At 39.6% G+C, this 18,884-nt stretch overlaps 1 protein-coding gene and 1 pseudogene across 1 annotated transcript; one reads left to right on the plus strand and one right to left on the minus strand.

Annotated features, from left to right (window-relative positions):
- Positions 1 to 229: 229 nt before the first annotated feature.
- pmm2 (phosphomannomutase 2) lies at positions 230 to 7,828 on the plus strand. Its single transcript, XM_061085912.1, has 8 exons — positions 230 to 356; positions 1,744 to 1,855; positions 1,947 to 2,023; positions 2,845 to 2,936; positions 3,074 to 3,173; positions 3,504 to 3,579; positions 4,004 to 4,119; positions 5,799 to 7,828. Exons 1-8 carry the CDS (start codon positions 282 to 284, stop codon positions 5,901 to 5,903), a joined length of 753 nt encoding a protein of 250 aa, XP_060941895.1. The 5' UTR covers positions 230 to 281; the 3' UTR covers positions 5,904 to 7,828.
- A 6,830-nt stretch (positions 7,829 to 14,658) lies between these two features.
- Positions 14,659 to 18,884, minus strand: part of LOC132997395 (myotubularin-related protein 7-like) — a 33,971-nt pseudogene continuing 29,745 nt past the window's right edge.

An 18,884-nucleotide genomic window follows, 5' to 3' on the forward strand; every position in this document is an offset into this window, starting at 1 on the left:
TCGCAAGATATAAACTGAGGGCATTAACTGCAGCGATGTTTCCCTACCGCTGGGAGGCAGCAATGTACCTAATTGAGCCTAGTCTGCCGGGAAGAAGAAGAAGAAGAAGAAGAAGAAGAAGAAGAAGAAGAAGAAGAAGAAGAAGAAGAAGAAGAAGAAGAAGAAGAAGAAGAAGAAGAAGAAGAAGAAGAAGAAGAAGAAGAAGAAGAAGAAGAAGAAGAAGACGTGCCCTGTGAGACAACAGTGTATTGTCCCACCTGCACTGACTGCAGAGATACAAGATGAGTGGTGTCAACGTGGACACGCGCACACTCTGCCTCTTTGATGTAGACGGAACTCTTACAGCCGCAAGACAGGTAAAGACAGATGCGCAACATATGTAGTCATTGTTGTTCTGTGCCTTAATGTGGATTGAAACCTACTTACGCTGAATAACTTTAGCTGGTTCATAGGCGGGCAGTTATTAAACAGATTGCATAATTGTTTTATATTAATGAGGTTAGTAGTCTGCTGTTGGATATGAGTGGAACTTTGCTAACCAGTCTCCGACCTGTAAAGGATGACTGAGCTTCTTGTGAATGATGACGGAACCAAAATCCTGGAGGGCCTCAGTGATTCCTGACGGGTCACAGCAGTTTGCGGGAGGTAACCTTTAGTATGTAAAGCTGAATCACATGTGGACACGCAGTCTCAAAACCAGGAACACCATAAACCTACAGGTGGCTCAAAGGACCCGGATGCTAGACGTGTTTCCGATTGAGTGTCAAAGCTGTTCCACCAGTGTCGCAAGTTATTAAGGCCAGAGATCTAACAGTGCAAGGATCCTCGTCGAAAGAGTTTGAGAAGGAGAACTTCCTTGACTAAAAGTGGGTAAGACAGAGGTGCTCTTTGGAACAGGATACTTGCAGATAAAAAAATTACAAAATACTCCAAAGCGCTCTCTTTGTAACTTTCAAAAAGCATTCATTGTCACGGCATGGTTACGTGTACCTTAACAACAAGGATTAGGGTTAGATCAACTTGCAATGGTCCCATCAATGGTGTAATTCCGCCAATAGGAGACTGCCACTCTATGGGGTTATGGCCTAAAGGGTGTGGGCACATTAAATACTCCCGCAGATAGGGATGTTAAGCTCAACATGTTAATCGAAGAACAATATAATACTTGTAAATAATGAATTTGGTTACAAAAAATAAAACACTAATACAAGCCAAAAAATGGTTATAGTAAAACACTAACATCTACAGCCAGATTTATTTGTGTGTTATTTGCTTCAGAATAATTGGGATAAACTCATAAGGAAAAGTGAATTATTTCACTACTTTATTCCCTATCCATTTTTAAATAAGCCCTTTTACCTAAGGCGTAGTGAGCCAGCACTGCAGCCCTGGCAGCCTGTCTGGTTGTGGCTCTGCTCCATGTGGTAAGGGGATGCCATGAGCAATAGGCTGTGCAGGAGACAACATGCCAGGATAATTTTGCACAAGCTATCAGGTTTTTTAAGGAGCTTTCCACCAGCTGTGTCCAAGCACATTCAATGACCCTTGAGCTGCCAAAATGTTATTTTTTTGAGAAGTGTATATTTATAATGAAAATGTCCAGCACTAAAGTTTAATATGCATACCATACTCATTGACTTTTTCTAGTTTAGTGTGGTCTTCCTCAGCATTATTTTTTTCTTTGAAGCATTACTTTGATTAAGTGTTATTGGTCTTATTTTATTTGTTGTGTCTGTGTTTCAGCTTGTGACCCCTGACATGAAGAAGTTCCTTGACAACCTAAAGACTCGGGTTCGAGTTGGAGTGGTAGGAGGGTCAGACCTCAGCAAGATCAAGGAGCAGCTTGGAGATGATGGTGAGATACGTGGCTCTGTTGTGTTCCAATTAATGTTTTTTTCTTTTTAAAACATGCTCTAAGTTTGACTCTCTCTGTTCTGGTTGTATAGTGATCCAGAGAGTGGACTATGTGTTTGCTGAGAATGGCCTTGTGGCCTATGTAAATGGACAGTTACTTTCTATCCAGGTAAGGTTGATTTGATTGTGTCCAAACCTCACCTTGTCATTTCAGTATATGCAAGATAATGCTTTTTAAGTCTTAATTTGGCTCATTAAGCCCAAACCTTGGTTTACTGAACAAAAATGATTTACTGTATTTCAACAGAACAGCATTAAAAAATGTGCGGGTGCACCAGGGTTCCATTTCTAATAAAATCATCTCAGGACTTGTAATATGTTTGTTCACCTTTTTAGACAAACTATAACATTACCACAGGCCTAAATGACCATAAGTCTAATTGGTAGCTGTATTTTGTAGTTTGAAATAATTTATGATAATATTAATAAAAAAAACTAAACATCTCACTGTTGTAAATAATAGAATAAAGAGAAGAGAATGTTTAAGGTCAAGATGAAGTAATCATGACAGTTAAAATATGATCTCAACTAATACATGAACATTGATGCCGTGAAATGATTGATGGTGATCACAAAACCTCCCTCATGTTCTTATAGGAAACTTTCAGGGTAACAATCTTATAGAAAAATATTCTCTGTATATAAACCTACCAGCCTCTCGCAGTCCTCGTTCCAATGTCAGTTGGCTCCTACAAATGTGCAAATCTACAAACTAGATTGTGTGCACGGGGTGGTGCTTATACAGGTCAACACAGAGGTAACCCCAAACAAAAAATGCTCAGAGCAGGTTTGCCTTGCCATGTATTCATACATGGGGTTAAATGTCACCACCTTTCATAGCACAGGTTAACCATGAAGTTTCACTGATAAGCCAGTAACCTTGATTTGTAAGACAGGCCCCTGGTAATTTTGTTTGCTTGCTGTTGTCAGTCCATCCAGGCCCACATGGGAGAAGAGCTACTGCAAGATTTTATCAACTTCTGTCTCAATTACATGGCCAAGATCAAACTGCCTAAGAAGAGGTACACACATCGTCATCATATTATTAACATTTGGTTATGGATGTGTAATGGAAATCTGTAAAGTGGTAGCCTATAAAAATAATGGTAAGTAATGATATGGTGTAGCCTGATGGTAACTAAATTGTAATGTTTTACAGGGGAACATTTATTGAATTTCGTAACGGCATGTTGAACGTCTCCCCGATTGGACGCAGCTGTACGCAGGAAGAGAGGAAAGAATTCTATGAGCTTGACCAGGTACAACACACATGAACTCTAACTGAACTCATCAATATTTCGTTTTTTAACAAATGATCAAATAATTGAATTGTGAAGGGGTGGGACTTGCAGTGATAATGCATCTTTCAGCTAATTGCTGCTGTGGTTCAGAATCAGAATTCTTTTAATTGCCAAGTTTATTTACACATACAGGAAATTGCCTTGGTGCATTTGACATAAAACAACAATATATACAGTCTCATGTTTAGTTGCCTTACAAGCTCCCCAGCTCCAAACAGTACAACAAAAAAATAAACAGACTATGATGCAGCACCTGCCGGATTGTGAGTGTTTTTTCTCTCTTAACAGACAGAGAAAATCAGAGAGAAGTTTGTGTCCGTATTAAAAGAGGAGTTCAAAGGAAAAGGTCTCTCGTTTTCAATTGGTAAGTTAATCAACGTTTGTATTTGCCATTTATACTAGGACCCTGTTCAGACCCTAGGTCATCAATATCCTCGCTTTTTCACCGGGAGTTATGTTTTCTTACCAACTACCAACTGCGGAGGTGCTCACTCAACATTTGCGTTCACACATGTTACTCCTCCTCCTCCTCCTCCTCCAGAGGAAATACAGAGTTCAGTGAATGTCTGAAAGTAGCTAAAGATGTCAATAGAGGTTTGGTGAAATGTGTCTCACGCACACTCACCCATTTATGGCCATACACCCTATGTGAAAACAGCGCTGGCATTAGCAGCTCCATGGTGCAACTGCAGCCAGTGTGTTTTGGGCGTCAGGAAACAAACGGTTAAGCCATTCACAGACCTCTCTCTCACTTCCCTCTGTTAAGTCTCCACATCATGTTTCTGCAGGTGGACAGATCAGCTTTGATGTGTTTCCTGATGGTTGGGATAAGAGGTACTGTCTCGGGATTGTTGAGAAAGACAACTACTCAACCATTCACTTCTTTGGAGACAAGACCAAACCTGTGAGTATGTTAATTACTGCGTAACAGCACAGTATGGCTCCGGCTCTCAGAACTGACATGTAAATTCTTCAAAAGACAGAATACAGTGGTGCAAGGCAGGATGTAAGGTATTAATTCTTCTGCTGAGGCGATCACAGCACATCAATACCGACATCTGCCTTATCAACAAAATACTTTTGATATCTTTGTCTGTGTCTTCTACGTGTATGGCCAAGCTTTGTCATGCTGAGATCTTTGTTGTCTTTTTGTATTTTCCATTTTCTTGTCTGTCACGTGTTCGAAACGTGATCAGGGCACCCACTCGCTCACGTTGAATAATGCGAAGGAATCCCTGCTTTCACAGCAGCTCTTCTGGGGTCTCATTTATAACCGTTGCGTACGCACAAAACGGGCCTGAAACGTGCGTACGCCACCTCTCACGCCAACGTTGGGATTTATAAAAACAAACTTGACGGGAAAATGTGCGTATTTCTACGCAAACTTAGACCCATGCTTACGACCGTTTTGGAGACGAGAAAACGGCGACACAGACGTGAGGTGGTGAACTGCAGCAGATTATTGATCCAATTCATAATTAACATTGAAACCAGCAGCTTAGTTTTGCTCGCGCGACGTATCTGCTCCACACAAGCCTTTTAATTTGAAAAATATAAAACAACTTAAAGCAAATTAGGTTCAGATTCGATTTAACAGCCAAGTTACGGTGCAGAGTCATTAATAGGCTTTAATAATATCTTCTAACACTGTGCGTGTATCATCAGATCGCACAGAGCGCACTGGAGATTACTTATAAGAAATTAAGAAACTTTCCAAATAATATCCCAGAGGAGGTGAGGATCCACTGATGTGAGGGAATCGGTCCGATGCTCTAAATAAATAAATACTGCCGTGACAGTGGTGCGGGGATCTGCTCGATTTGTGCACGTGAATGGAAGGACGAGGAGGAAGCGAGGGTTCAGTGATGTCTGATCTCACACTTTGTGTTATCCACAGCAGCAGCGGCAGAGTATCAGTGTATTGTCTTTATAAGTGACATCACTGCTGTCCCATAAAGTCGCTCTTCACCTCCACCTCACTAACAGACACCTCGATGTCAGTCTCAGAAAGTTTCACTTCCTCTTCACATCGCTTGATGCGGTGACTCCGTCAGGACTCACAGTGGAAACTCATTGGTCAGCAGCATTATTTAATATTCACGCCGTGCTTTTCATTGACCATTTATGGTTGAAAGTGGGCGTGTGGAGGGCGGATTTGGAGGCAGATCCACGTACGAACGTTTCCAGGTGGACTGATTTATAAAGCCAACATTGCGTTCAGGTGTACGTGCGCACGGTTTTATAAATCGGAATTATCTTTTGCGTATGCCATTTACGGCTTTTGTATGAATCCTACGCACTCTTTTATAAATGAGACCACTGGACTTTCTGTGAACTTAATACTAGGAAAGTCCGGAGGCTCGCACTTGAGATTTGTGTTCACACATACAACCTCTCCAGAGAATGTCTGTATGACATTCAGGTATGATAGCATGGATGGAGATTATTTCTGATACGGAGCTAAAATGCTTGTTTGGCTGGAGAATGTGATGTCGTAAGCCACCGATTACACAGATGACAGGATTTCATTCTCATTGTAGCTGAATTTAAATCTCTTTTTTTGTGTCTGTTACATCGCGACAGGGAGGAAATGACTACGAGATCTACGCTGACCCGCGGACCATTGGCCATGAAGTCTCGTGTCCAGAGGAAACTCTACAGCTTTGTCAGAAGCTTTTCTTTACATGAGAGAGAAATGATGGGACAGATTTTAGGATATTTTGTTTGTTTGTTAGAAATATTTTTAGTTTAATAGTCGACTGTAGCTTGGATTTGTCATCCTGTATACTGCTTGCTAATATTATCTGAATCTGAATCTGATTTTATCCAAAACCCAACTCCCATGTGACCCACTGTGAGTTAGTGACACTTACCCTGACAAAAGATGTCGTTGTATTGTGTGCTGTGATCAATCCTCTGAGGATAACCAGCTGGGCACACGTCTCTATTTAGTCCATCAAATGTTTTTGCTGAAGCACAGATTCCCTTTCCTTTTTTTTTTTACTAGTTTTCATTGGTTTCATTCTTTTTTTCAGCCATGTTTATTGTCACTTGTCACTCGTCACTAGTACACTTCCTGTGTACTACGCTGATATCTCCTCTACATTTTCTTTATTCTTATGGAAATTACACCAGTTAGGGGTTGACTGACTGAGACTTAAACTACGCTTTAGAGAAGAAAAAAAAGGAATAAAAGCATCATTGGGCTGTTTTATCAAAGTAGACAGCAGTGGATGAATCCAACAACAGGATCAAAATTTTGCAAGACATATAAATAAGATATTATGTATAATGTTCAGTAATTTATAGATAATATATTATGGCACCTTACTTAAGAATTCTGCAAATGTATCTGAAAAGTAATAATGTTTGCATCACATGTTGTGATTATTCCTCCTGGTAAATAACTTGTAAAAAGATGATGCTGTTAAAGATTTTAACTTTATGAAAATTAAATACATTTATATCAATTTACATACATGCATTAACCCTCCTCCAAATCGAACACATGGCAGTATACAAAACAACATAAATAATACAAATATCACATAAATGGCTAAGTTAAAATTAAAACATAAAGTCAAGGACAAAAAAAAATGAAAACACTAATTTGGTTTAAACAAGTAAAGAAAGAAAATAAAATAGTCACAAACATGGAGCAGAGTACAGCACACATTCCTCACAACAGATAAGTAACCTCACACTACCAATGCCTCTTCAATGGCACCCTTTCTTACAAAGTCCAAAAACATCTCCCATATACTGTAAAATTGAGAAACCTTATCCGAACTATACAAGTTAATTTCTCCAGAGCCAAACTTGACGTTAGGTTTTTTAGCCAGTGGACTAGAGAGAGGCTACGAACATTTTTCCACGACAGAGCGATTGAGCGCCTGGCCTGTAGTAGACATAGGTCAACCATTTTTCTTTCTCTATTAGAAAGAGAACAATTGTCTGGATAGATGCTCAATATACAGAGCTTAGGACTTAGAGGTACTGGAGACAAGGTAATTTGAGAGATATATTGTATCACCCAACTCCAAAATCTTTGAATGTCCTCATATTCCCACAAACAGTGATATAAAGTACTTTGATGGATATTGCACTTATAGCATCGGTCAGGAATATTAGGATCAAATTTGTTTAACTTCTCGTGGCAATTTCTGCAATCCCAGTACCAGCGAGGAAACGAGTCTCAAAACTCTTACAGTATTGTCACCTTCCTTTAATGCTCGAACATGGTGCATACGACAGAAGTTAGTTTTGTAATATGCACCCAGATAGAAAACAGTTCATTACTTTTATACATTCGGCTAACCCCTCCCATTCTGGGGGGGTGGGTTAAACAGTCAAAGGTTGAGATCCTATGATCACATGAATACAACAATGCCTAGTCGAGAGCAATCAAGCCAAAATACATTCAGTAGGACAGGAAACATTATGATCAAGGATACATTGTCTGGAGAAAATTAAGGTTACAGTGTCTAGAGATTCAATCATGATCAAAGGGGAAATAAACATGATTATTATGGTCAACTGTTATATTTCCTTTACAAACCTTTGAACATATACCCCTTTCTTCCACTAAAATGTCCTCCTGTAGGTCCCCTATCCACTGCTGTCTCAGAGTTTTCTTTATGGTGTTCCACCATAATGTTATATAATGGTAAATGATTTTGTACTTATATAGCGCTTTTCTAGTCATGATAACCACTCAAAGTGCTTTACAGTACAGTTTTTTTTTACATTCACCCATTCACACACACATTCATACCACCGACCTTCAGGTTGGAGGTCGACCGCTCTACCCCTCAGCCACAGCCGCCCATGTGATTGATGGTGACTCCATAATGTCATATAATTAAGTAACCAATTATATTGGTATATTTTATTTTTTTCAGCAAAAAAATAGATTGAAAGAAGCTTTCTTCCTTTTGAAAAAAATGAAGGTGGAGGAGCTAATGTGATTGATTGAAAAATGTATACAAATTTAGGCAAAATATTCATTTTATTTATTCTTCCCAGTATAGACAGAGGCAATGTTGTCCATCTTTGGACATCTTCTGTCAGGTTAGCTTACATTGGCTCATAATTAGTTGCACTAAGGGTGTTTATCTTTGGTGTTATTCTAATACCCAGATATTTAAAACCGTCTATAGCATTTACAAATGGGTGGGACACGGTTGGATTTCTTCTCTCCTGTTCATTTAGAAACATAATTTAAAACCAGAGAAGCTACCAAACTGGCTGATCAACTTTAAGAGGGAAGATATTGATTTAACAAGCTCTGATAGAAATACAATGGTATCATCTGCATACAATGCTATATGATGTTCCAGATCTCCTGTCTTAATACCACAAATTGAAGGGTGCGCACTTATTGCTATTGCCAATGGTTCCATGGCTATTACAAAAAGTAAAGGTGAAATTGGTGAGCCTTGTCTCGTGCCTCGAAAGAGCTTAAATGATTGCGAAATCAAATTATTTGTAGATACTACTGCAAATGAATCAACAAACAGAATTTCAACCCATCTACGAAAGTAGTCACCGAACCAAAAGCGCCTAAGCACCTCCAGTAGAAAGGGCCATTTGACTTCTCCGCGTCGAGTGACAAGATGGCAGTGTCAGGGGCCCCCTCCCATACATGAACTATGTTAGCAATAGGGTTGCAAAGGGGCGGAAAGTTTCCGGAAACTTTCCATGGGAAGTTTGGCTCAGGAATTTTGGGAATTTTGAAGAAAAAAAAAACCTACGCAAATTAATTGCTGAGCAATAAAAACATCATTCAAAACTCTATTTTAAAGATGTATGGAATGCAGCACACGGTGCACGTTGAGTTTCAACCCTCCACTGCATTCTTCCATCACATGCACAGATAATTCCCAGCATCCTGCACACTACAGCAAGGCTATTGAGGCCTGCTGTAGTGTGCAGGACTAGTCAGGTAAGTTTCGATGATATTACTGGGGAAAATATATTAGCATGCTGATTGACGATTGTTCATCTGTTCATCTAGCCTATTTCCATTAATTTATCCATCAATTGTAAAATATGTTTACAGCGGTTCCAATTGTTTGGCTAACTATTTATATCTCTGGATCATTGCATTAGTGTTTTTTTACAAACTTTTTTCTCATCTTATTCTACAGAACAATTCCACGTGCACTATCTCATGTGTGGAGACATTTCACCACATCCAATGTAGAAGGAAAGGCTGTGTGCATTTGCAAATACTGTGCAAAGACCTATGTTAAGAATGACACAACGACGCAGAAGCATATAGTCAAGTGCCCAAAGTTTCCTCAGGGCTCAAATCAGCCTATGACAAAACAAAATGTTTATATTTATGTCTGTATATGACAAGGTAAATACAGTTAGTATAAATTACCCACAACATTTCCAGTTTATTCCCGTATATTCCCGTTTATTCCCGTTAATTCCCGTATATTCCCGTTAATTCCCGTTAATTCCCATGGAAAGTTTCCAACTTTGAATATTCCCGGAATTTTGCAACCCTAGTTAGCAATGATCTTTGCGTCAGTGTTCAAAAGTGAGATTGGTCTGTGGGAGCCACATTCTGTTGGCGGTTTACCTGGCTTTAGAATAAGTGTGATCAAGGCACTTGGTAGCGAAGGGGGAAGGTAACCCTGTTTAAAGGATTCTGCATACATATCTAACAATGGGGCTATTAATATTTCTTTAAATAATTTATATATTTCTATTGGGAGCCCATGGGGACCTGACTGCTTACTGCCTTTCATGTTAAGAATGGCGTTAGAAACATCCTCTAAATTCAGATCTTTATCCAGCTCAAGTTTTGTATCTTCAGACATATAAGGAATGTCTAGCCTATCTAGGAAACTGTTCTGATTTCCTGAATTTATTGGATATTCGGACTGATAGAGAGTCTTATAGAACGAGACAAAAGTATTGCAAATTTCCAATGGATCTGTAGTTATTACCCCCTGTTCATTCCTAATTGCATTTATGGCTCTTTCTTAGTTAAGTTTTTTAATTTGCCAGGCTAACACTTTCCTGGGTTTTGCACCCAGGTCATAAAAAGTTTGCTTAAGCCTTATAAGACTGTTCTCAGCTTTTAGTGTGGAGAGCTCCTCATATTCTGCTTTAAGTCCAAATAATTCTTGTTTTGTTTCTCCGGAATTATCAATGCTACTCACTCTCTCTAACTCACTGAGGCAGGTTGAGCTTCCTAAGCTGGCGCAGGAAGTACAACCTCTGCTGGGCCTCAAAAGAGTGCCCTGTACCACCAAATATCTACCAGCTGTATCAAAGATCTTATTATTCACTTGAAATGGCACCGACTTGTGAATTAACACCATAACCCCTCTAGTGTGAGAAGAGAAACACGATGCCAGTACCTGGCCTGGCCATCTCCTTTGCACCTTCAGTAAGACCTCAAGTAGATGAGTCTCTTGGATAAAAGCAATAGATAAATCAAGTTGCTTGAGCCTAGTAATAACCTGTTTTAACGTAGTCATTTTAACCATCCCCCTTACATTCCAAGAATTGAATTTTAGATTTTTGTTTGTAGTAATCTTAAACTAATGATGAACCAGATTGTCCAGATATTATCTGCTCTATATTGTAAAAAACCTGTTGAAAAATAAAGAAATTCTGCCATAACCAAATCCCCTCAGCCATCATCCCGAACAGGACAGCCTCACGTACCCTCCCCCCCCTTACCTTGGGATGTGGCTAAGTGCACAAACTGATCCAGTGCGAGCAAGGGAGCAGTTAAACCAAACCAACTGTTGGTGTGTTAAAATAAACACCAACAAAACGAGACTTCTGTGTCTGAAGTAGATGTTTTAAATTCAGACTGACTGTAGTTTTGTATTTTACACAAGAACAGACACTTTTTATTATTACTGAGGAATGAGTAAAGATAGTAATTAATTCACAGCAGCTACCTTAATATAATTTAGTAGTTGTTGGGTATTGAGGAAATCTCTTAGTTAATGCTGGTTGTAGGATATGGTCTCAACACATCAATGTCAATGTCAATTTTATTTATATAGCACATTTAAAACAACTTGGTTGACCAAAGTGCTGTACAGGGTGAGTGGCACGGCTAAAGGACAGTTACAACGTAGTACATTAAAGTTCAAGTGATACAAATAAAATACAATTATTAATGTAAAATAAAGATAAAAGAATATAAGAATATTAATAATAATAAAAATAATAGAAAAAAATAAAATATAAGAATACAACATGAAAATAAAATCAGCTGCACTGAAACGCACTCAATGGAAAGCCTGGGAGAACAGGTTCGTTTTTTATAATGATTTAAACTGTGTTAAAGACGGGGCAGATCTAATATGAAATGGGAGGTTGTTCCACAGGTTTGGGGCGGCCACTGCGAATGCGCGATCCCCTCTTGTTACTAGTTTTGTCTGTGGTTTGTCGAGGAGAAGTTGAGTGGCTGATCTCAGTTCCCTAACCGGAGTGTGTATAATAAGAAGTTCTGATAAATATGACGGTGCCAGTCTGTTAAGAGATTTAAAAGTTAAAAGTACGATTTTAAAAACGATCCTGTGACAGACAGGAAGCCAGTGTAGGAGGCGTAGCATGGGTGTTGTGTATGGTCTTTCTTTTTTGTCCTAGTCAGCAGGCGAGCAGCAGCATTTTGGACTAGCTGCAGGCGTTTAATGGATGCTTTGTCTAAGTCTATATACAGAGAATTACAGTAATCCACACGGGAGGATATGAACGCATGTATAATTGTCTCTAGGTCCTTTTGTGGTAGGTAGGCCTTTACTTTTGCAATTTGTCGAAGTTGAAAAAAGCTACCTCTGACTACTGAGGAGATTTGTTTGTCAAAATTAAAAGCCCTGTCAAAAAGAACACCAAGACTCTTTACAGTTGGGAGAGCATAAGAAGCCAATGGCCCAAAATTGTCCACATCTTGCAGTTCAGATTGTCCAAAAACAATAACCTCAGTTTCGTTAGGTAATAGTAATGGGTAACAATTGACAGAAAGATTCTGATTGTGAGAAATTCATTTAAACACTTTTGGTCGTCTGGAGGTCCAGTGATTTCCACAGTCTACATGATGACATAAACTCTGATTCATTCGACTGACTGTTCATCATTAAGATTCAGGATTTATTTCTTATATATTGGTGTTTTTTTGACACTTCTAAACTCTTGAGAAATGCTGAAAAGATCTTGAAGAGACAAATAACACGTGCAGGACTATCTGTTGTGCCATTAGGCCTTCAATAATTTAGGCTATCAGAAAATATTTAACATTAATATTTGTTGACACGCCAAAGACCCAGAATGTTGCAGTTCTTTCCCTTTAACAGTGATTTTATTAATAGCTCTTTTACATCGGGGAATACAGAATACACATTCACGCATAAATACACACCACAGGCTACAGTAAAATGTTCACGTTAGGAAAGAGTGGACCACAGACCTGCAGCTCATTAGATTCAGTCAGTGTTGTCACACACAGTAGCACTGTGACGTTTGTCATCACATCACTGTTACACCACCGTGTCAGCTCCTGCAAGAGCCTAGGAAGATTTGTGTTTTCCAATTCAGTTCAGCTGTAATCACCACACTGCTCCACAGCTCTGAATCCACAACAAATGTGTGTCCTGTGCTGAGTGTGTAGGTGATCTCCATGACTTTATTCTTAAAGGCGATGCTTACAAATTGGACTTCATACCAATAAATGTGCTAAAATAGTGTCACTGTCTTTCTTCAGTACCACAGGTGACCCTCACTGCTCAACTGCAACATACGCCTTACGATGCACTTCTCGTTAAGAGCCTGTTCAAAATAGAAATAGTGCATTCTTCACCACCCAGTCACCGCCATTAAAGCATTACATAGAGCCACAATAGGTTTTAATTTTCAGGAATAAATGTATGCAAATCCAATTTGTCCCCCATGTGGAACTTATAATGGATTATCTTATGTTCAGTGTTTTCTCTTTAAGATAATCCCTTTGTGATGCATTATCAATAACACATTAAATACCAGTAAGTGCTCATGATCTTGAATGAGGGGTACAGAGCCTCAACTGTTCTACTACTTCTCATGAGACTACAGACAAATATCCAACCTCTGTTTCCTCAGCAAAATGATTCAAAAAGTTTTCCACAACACTTTTACACACGCACACTATATGAAAACTAAAGTTGGACTTGATGAAACATGCATTGTTAGAAAAAATTTAAAAACTATTAATGACTCAGCTCTGCAACTCTGCTGCTTAATGGTATCTGAACGTAATTTGCTGTAAGTTGTCTCATATCTTTTTCAATTGAAGGTATGGAACAGTTTTGTCGCACTAGCAACAATAACGCTGTTGGTTTTAATGTTAATGATGAAGTGGATCAGTAATCTGGCTTCAATTCACCACCTCACATCTGCACCGTCATTTTCCCCTCTCCAAAATGTTCATACTTATGGGTCACAGTTACCGTACAAGTGCGCACATTCTCCAGTCAAGTTTGTTTTTATAGATCCCAATGTTTGCGTAAGAGGTGGCATAAGCATCTTTCAGACACCGTTTTTTTCGTACGCAACGATTATAAATGAGGCCCCAGATCTCTCAAATTATCATTAGTATCTCTTGAAAGTGTCACATGGGTCAGAAACAGGTCACGTCATTTTGAGCACTGACCTCACTTTCCAGAGCCTCATCTACAGCATAATTAAAATTGGATTTTTAAGAAATATTGCCAAAGTAAGGAGCTTTTTGTCCTAGGAAGACACTGAAAAAATGTCCATGCTTTTATATCCAGTTGGGTAGACCACTTCATTACGCTGCTCTCAGGGACCTTTAAAAAGCATCTGGATCAGCTGCAGCTACTCAACAATGCAGCTGCTAAAGTTTAACAAGAAAAAGGAAATATGACCATATAACACCTGTGCTTATTGTTGTTACACTGGCTTCCAGTAAACTTTATAATTGATTTTAAAGTTGTCATGGTCGTTTTTTAGGACTCTACATGGTGTGCCACCTTGATATCATACTCATATGTTAGCTTTGTAACACCTGAACCGCTTCGATCATCTGGAACAGGCCACCTGGTTATTCCCCTGGCCTCAACAAAAAGTGGTGAAAGTGCCTTTAGCTTTTACGCTCCAAGCCGCTGGAACATCCTACCATATCATTCAATCCACAGTCGACGAAATGCTTGCTCATTGTGGTAGCTGTTGGGTTTTTCTAAAATGATTTGGTGCTATTCAAATAAAATTGTATTGAATGGTGGCCCTATTACATTTGACAGGCCTATCCGCTCACACAGTTTGTCCGATTGACTTTCAGACACAAGTTCAGCTCTATGTGTTCTACAAAAAGCCTTTTTGGACCATAACTGTCTGCCATGATGGATTTAGCTTATTTGCTTATATTTAAAAACAAATTCAATAAATAGCATTGAGTGAGACTGAGATACACATTTGTATTAAGAATTATCAGGATTGTTAAAAAATCATGCCCGTTATTAACCATAAACTTTTGCCAATAATCATGAAACAAATTAAATATATGGGCAGAAAAGGTCTCTGGTTGCTGAATCAATTTACCCAAAACGTTCCTATTGAGCTGCTTCCTCTTATTGAGCTACTTCTTACCATTGAGCTGCTTCCTCTTATTCAGATACTTCCCACTATTGAATCACTTCTTCCTATTGAGCTACTTCCCCCTATTCAGCTACTTCCCACTATTTAATTGCTTCTTCCTATTGAGCTACTTCCTCTTATATTAAGTGTTTGTGTGTGTGTGTCCTACTCTGTGTTTCATCAGATTCTCCTCTCACGGAGCGTGTGTTCTACATCATCCAAACCTAGTGTCATGTAACATTTGACAATCTCACGAAGGTAATCACAAATGAGGGCACCTAAAACATAAAAACACCAACTAGTTTCTACCCATGCCTTCAACAAAAAGATTGACTGATAAACAGATAGTGAGGTTTCACTTTAATTCACTGAGACTCTTTTTGGTCCCAGTAGGAATGGGACAAGCTAGAAGCTCTTTTCCTCTACCTCCCTACCAGTGTGTGAATTAATATATTTGTAAGACTTCCTCTATCATCTTCAAGCCAGGCGGCTGGCCTCACTTATTTCCAGTCAGGCAGCAGTGCGGACATCCTCATTCCAGGACCTACTCATTGCCGTAGTCCCCACCGCCAGACAAGCGGCTGCTGAGGTCAGCCACGCCCGACTCCAGGTCACTGTAGGTGGAGAGGTCGTCAGGGTCCTGACACTTAAGCTGTGAGCGTGGCTTTATCGGCAGGGCGAATGCAGGGTGCTGGTTCTGAGGCTTTGTCCTGTGTAAAGCTGGTGATTCGGTCTGTGTAAGTGGTGGATCGATCCGGGCCACAGTGTCTCTGCCGAAGGCGGCTCGGAACCCTCCGTGGAACCTCAATCTTCTCCCACGTTATTGGTTTCCCTTTCAGGGCTGCGATCCTCTGCAGGGAGGAAAGAACAAGACATTCCACATTAAACAACCACTCTTTTCATGATTATCTCCCAGTTATTTGTTTTTTTTCTTACTAAATTCCTGTTTGAACAGAGCACTTACTGTGTTGGTTTGAAATAAAAAAGACACACGCTTTTGTTTGGAAAATCCTAGTGTAAAGCAGCTGATGCATCTGTTTCCCTCCAGAATTGGTGCAACAGTTTGGAATATTAACTTGTCTGATATAATTCTTACACAAGAAAGTTCTGTTATCTTTGTGAATAATATAATTTATATCTAATCCCTTTCCATCACTGAATAATCAAGAATATATTTAAATGGGTGATTGTTTTCAAAGGTTGAAAAGTGAAGTTTTCATTTTCAAATGATAGTTTGGCAGAGAGATGTGTAGGTTACTTTAAATGTTAGATATTTTCTTTTTAACATTGGTTATATAAATATTTATCATGGTCACACTTCTGAAATGAGCTGCTGGGACAAAAATAACAATGAGCATCATATGTGTGTCCCAGGCGGAAACTGGAGACTTCATAAAAACTGCGCTGCAGAAGATTAATCCACTAACAGGAAGGTCGGTTGAACAATCACTGTCGCCTCCATTCTGCGTCTTGAAGTGTACTTGAGCAAGATACTGAACCCCAAGTTGCCCCTATTGGTTGTGCAGACAGTGTATGATTGATGCATGATAGAGGAAGTGCTGCAAAAAGATGCACTGCATTAATGTTTGTGAATGGGTGAATGGCAAAACTGAACTGTAAAGCACTTTGAGTGGTCATCATAAAAAAGGAAAGCCACTATATATATATATACAGGCCATGATGACTCACTGAATGTAGTTGCACAAATGGGATGAGGGAGAGTTTCATTGTGCAAAGAAGGAAAATTATGATTTTGCTGAACACTGAAGTAGATGTCTTGGGGTCACAATGTCAGAGAGAATGTTTTCAGATTCTCAGATGAAGAGAATGATGTCAGATTGGGATTATGGAGGTGACATAGCAGTAGGTGTCTTTGTCTTTTGTATGCCTTGTCTGTAGCCCGGATGGTGGTGGTGGAAAGTACCTTCTGGCGGTACCTCCTGGTGATTAGTCAGCTCCTCCTCCAGCTGCTGGGATTCCTCCCTCATAGCAGACAGAAAGTCAGCAGGTGACTGGTGAGGAGGCCTTGATTTCTCAATGTAGTTATAGAGACCTTTCCACATTCTAAAGACAGGAGAAAATAGGATTAGAAACTTAAAATAAGTAATAGAATGTAATACTTTGTAATGTATTTCTTTTACGATTTCCCCTCTTATTTGTAGACTATGTCTGACTGCACAGACAAACAGGGGCGCTTTCTCTTTTCATAAGAAGGATAAAGATGAATATTTAATGTTTTTTGTTAATTAAGTAATTTACATAATATTTACAGTCTTACATTAATAAAATATACACAATAAATTGCTATACTTGTAGCAGAAAGGAGAAAACTAAAAGAACAGAATGGCCCTTTACTCCTCAACAGGAAAAGGAGGGGCGAGGGAGATGATAAAGGTGACACGCCTGTGAGCCGAAAAGGAGGGAAACTCAAACAAAGGCAGCATGGAGTGGAAACATGTGAAGTGAGAGTAACTGTAGGAAGGAGATCACAAAACAGATAAACTAGTTTCCAGTGGTGTACAAAGTACTTGAAAGCCGTACTTGAGTAAAAGTACAGATATCTTACCTGAAAGTGACTTTGGTAAAAGTAAAAGTCACCCCACAGAAAATGACTTGAGTAAAAGTCTTAAAGTAGCTCATATTAAATGCACTTTAGTATCAAAAGTGTCTGGTGTTGAAATGTACTTAAGTATCAAAAGTAAAAGTACAAGTGCCAAAATAAAAAATGCAAAGTACTTTTTATAGTAGGCCTATACAGACACAAAACAACCCAAAATGTTTCTCCTCAAGATGTATTTCAACTGAAAAATTATAACAACAATATGCATATAATGTATATAATGTATCATTTTACAAATTGGGAACCCTAGATGCTGAGGTTCAAATAGTAATGACTAGTGCATCTGAACTTCTTGAGACAACAAATAATCAACTATAAACAAGTGCCTCTTGTGTCTGCCTAAGAACTTTAATAAACCACAGTGTAACCACTAAAACATTCTGTAAATATTACTAAACATGGACCTTTCATCAGTAGCAAGAGTGATACACAATGCCCCTTATGATAACTCAGCAAAGGGAAACAAGTTCTAGGCACAGAAAATAAGACTTTCTCTTTTGTTAGCATGCACTTTGCTAGTACAGAGAAGAAAAACTCACTCGACACAGTCTAGTTTTGCTGCAGGCCAAATTTCAGACAGAATAATAAAGACTGAACTGAACCGAGCTCCTGCAGGAGCACCTGGATCATTCTAAGGGGAATAAATGGATGGGGATGTGCACCCGTTGATTAAGTCCCTGCCCACACACATAGCTACTCCCCATTGGATGGTTTAGGGAGGTCCTCGGATCGGCCCTGGCGGAGCGCCGAGAAGAAGATTAAACTTGACTATCTAGAGGAAGTCAAACTTGTTACAAGGTTTCTGATGGTGAACCTGCGGAGGGATCATCACCGGTACAGCCTGCTCGACCCCGGTCGACCAAGACACCCCGACCAACCTCTGGACGCTGAGGTTCTCGCGCCCACCCCCCCGACTTCAAACACGCCGCCCGACCTGCGTATCCCCCAAGGCAGCGGCACGCAAGTGAGCGAGAGAGAGGTGCGCCGTGCGTAGAGGCGTGCGGCGCCAACCTCCGCTGCTCAAGTAACGAGCTAGTTTTGAGAATGTAAGAAGTAGAAAGTACAGAAAGTTGTGTTCAAATGTAACGAGTAAAAGTAAAAAGTCGTCAGGAAAATAAATACTCAAGTAAAGTACAGATATGTGAAAAATCTACTTAAGTACACCACTGCTAGTTTCTGGAAAGTTGATCTAAGAACCGGCTGGATTTATTGCACAATCGTCCTGGACCATGAGGCAAAGAAGCTGATTCCTAACCCTAACCCTAACCCTGATCCCTGGAGCCGGAAATGGATGTTAAAACCCCATCTAACCTGCTCGGATTAGAAAGTGATTCCCTCTGTCCTGGATGAAACAAACAAGCTAAAGGCTCCATTATGCTACTCCGAATCCGTTACGGACGGACGGATCGGACAGACACTTTTACATTTATACTTCTACGTGC

This window comes from Limanda limanda, chromosome 2 (genome assembly GCF_963576545.1).
Source record: "Limanda limanda chromosome 2, fLimLim1.1, whole genome shotgun sequence".
NCBI classification, from domain to species: Eukaryota; Metazoa; Chordata; class Actinopteri; order Pleuronectiformes; family Pleuronectidae; genus Limanda; species Limanda limanda.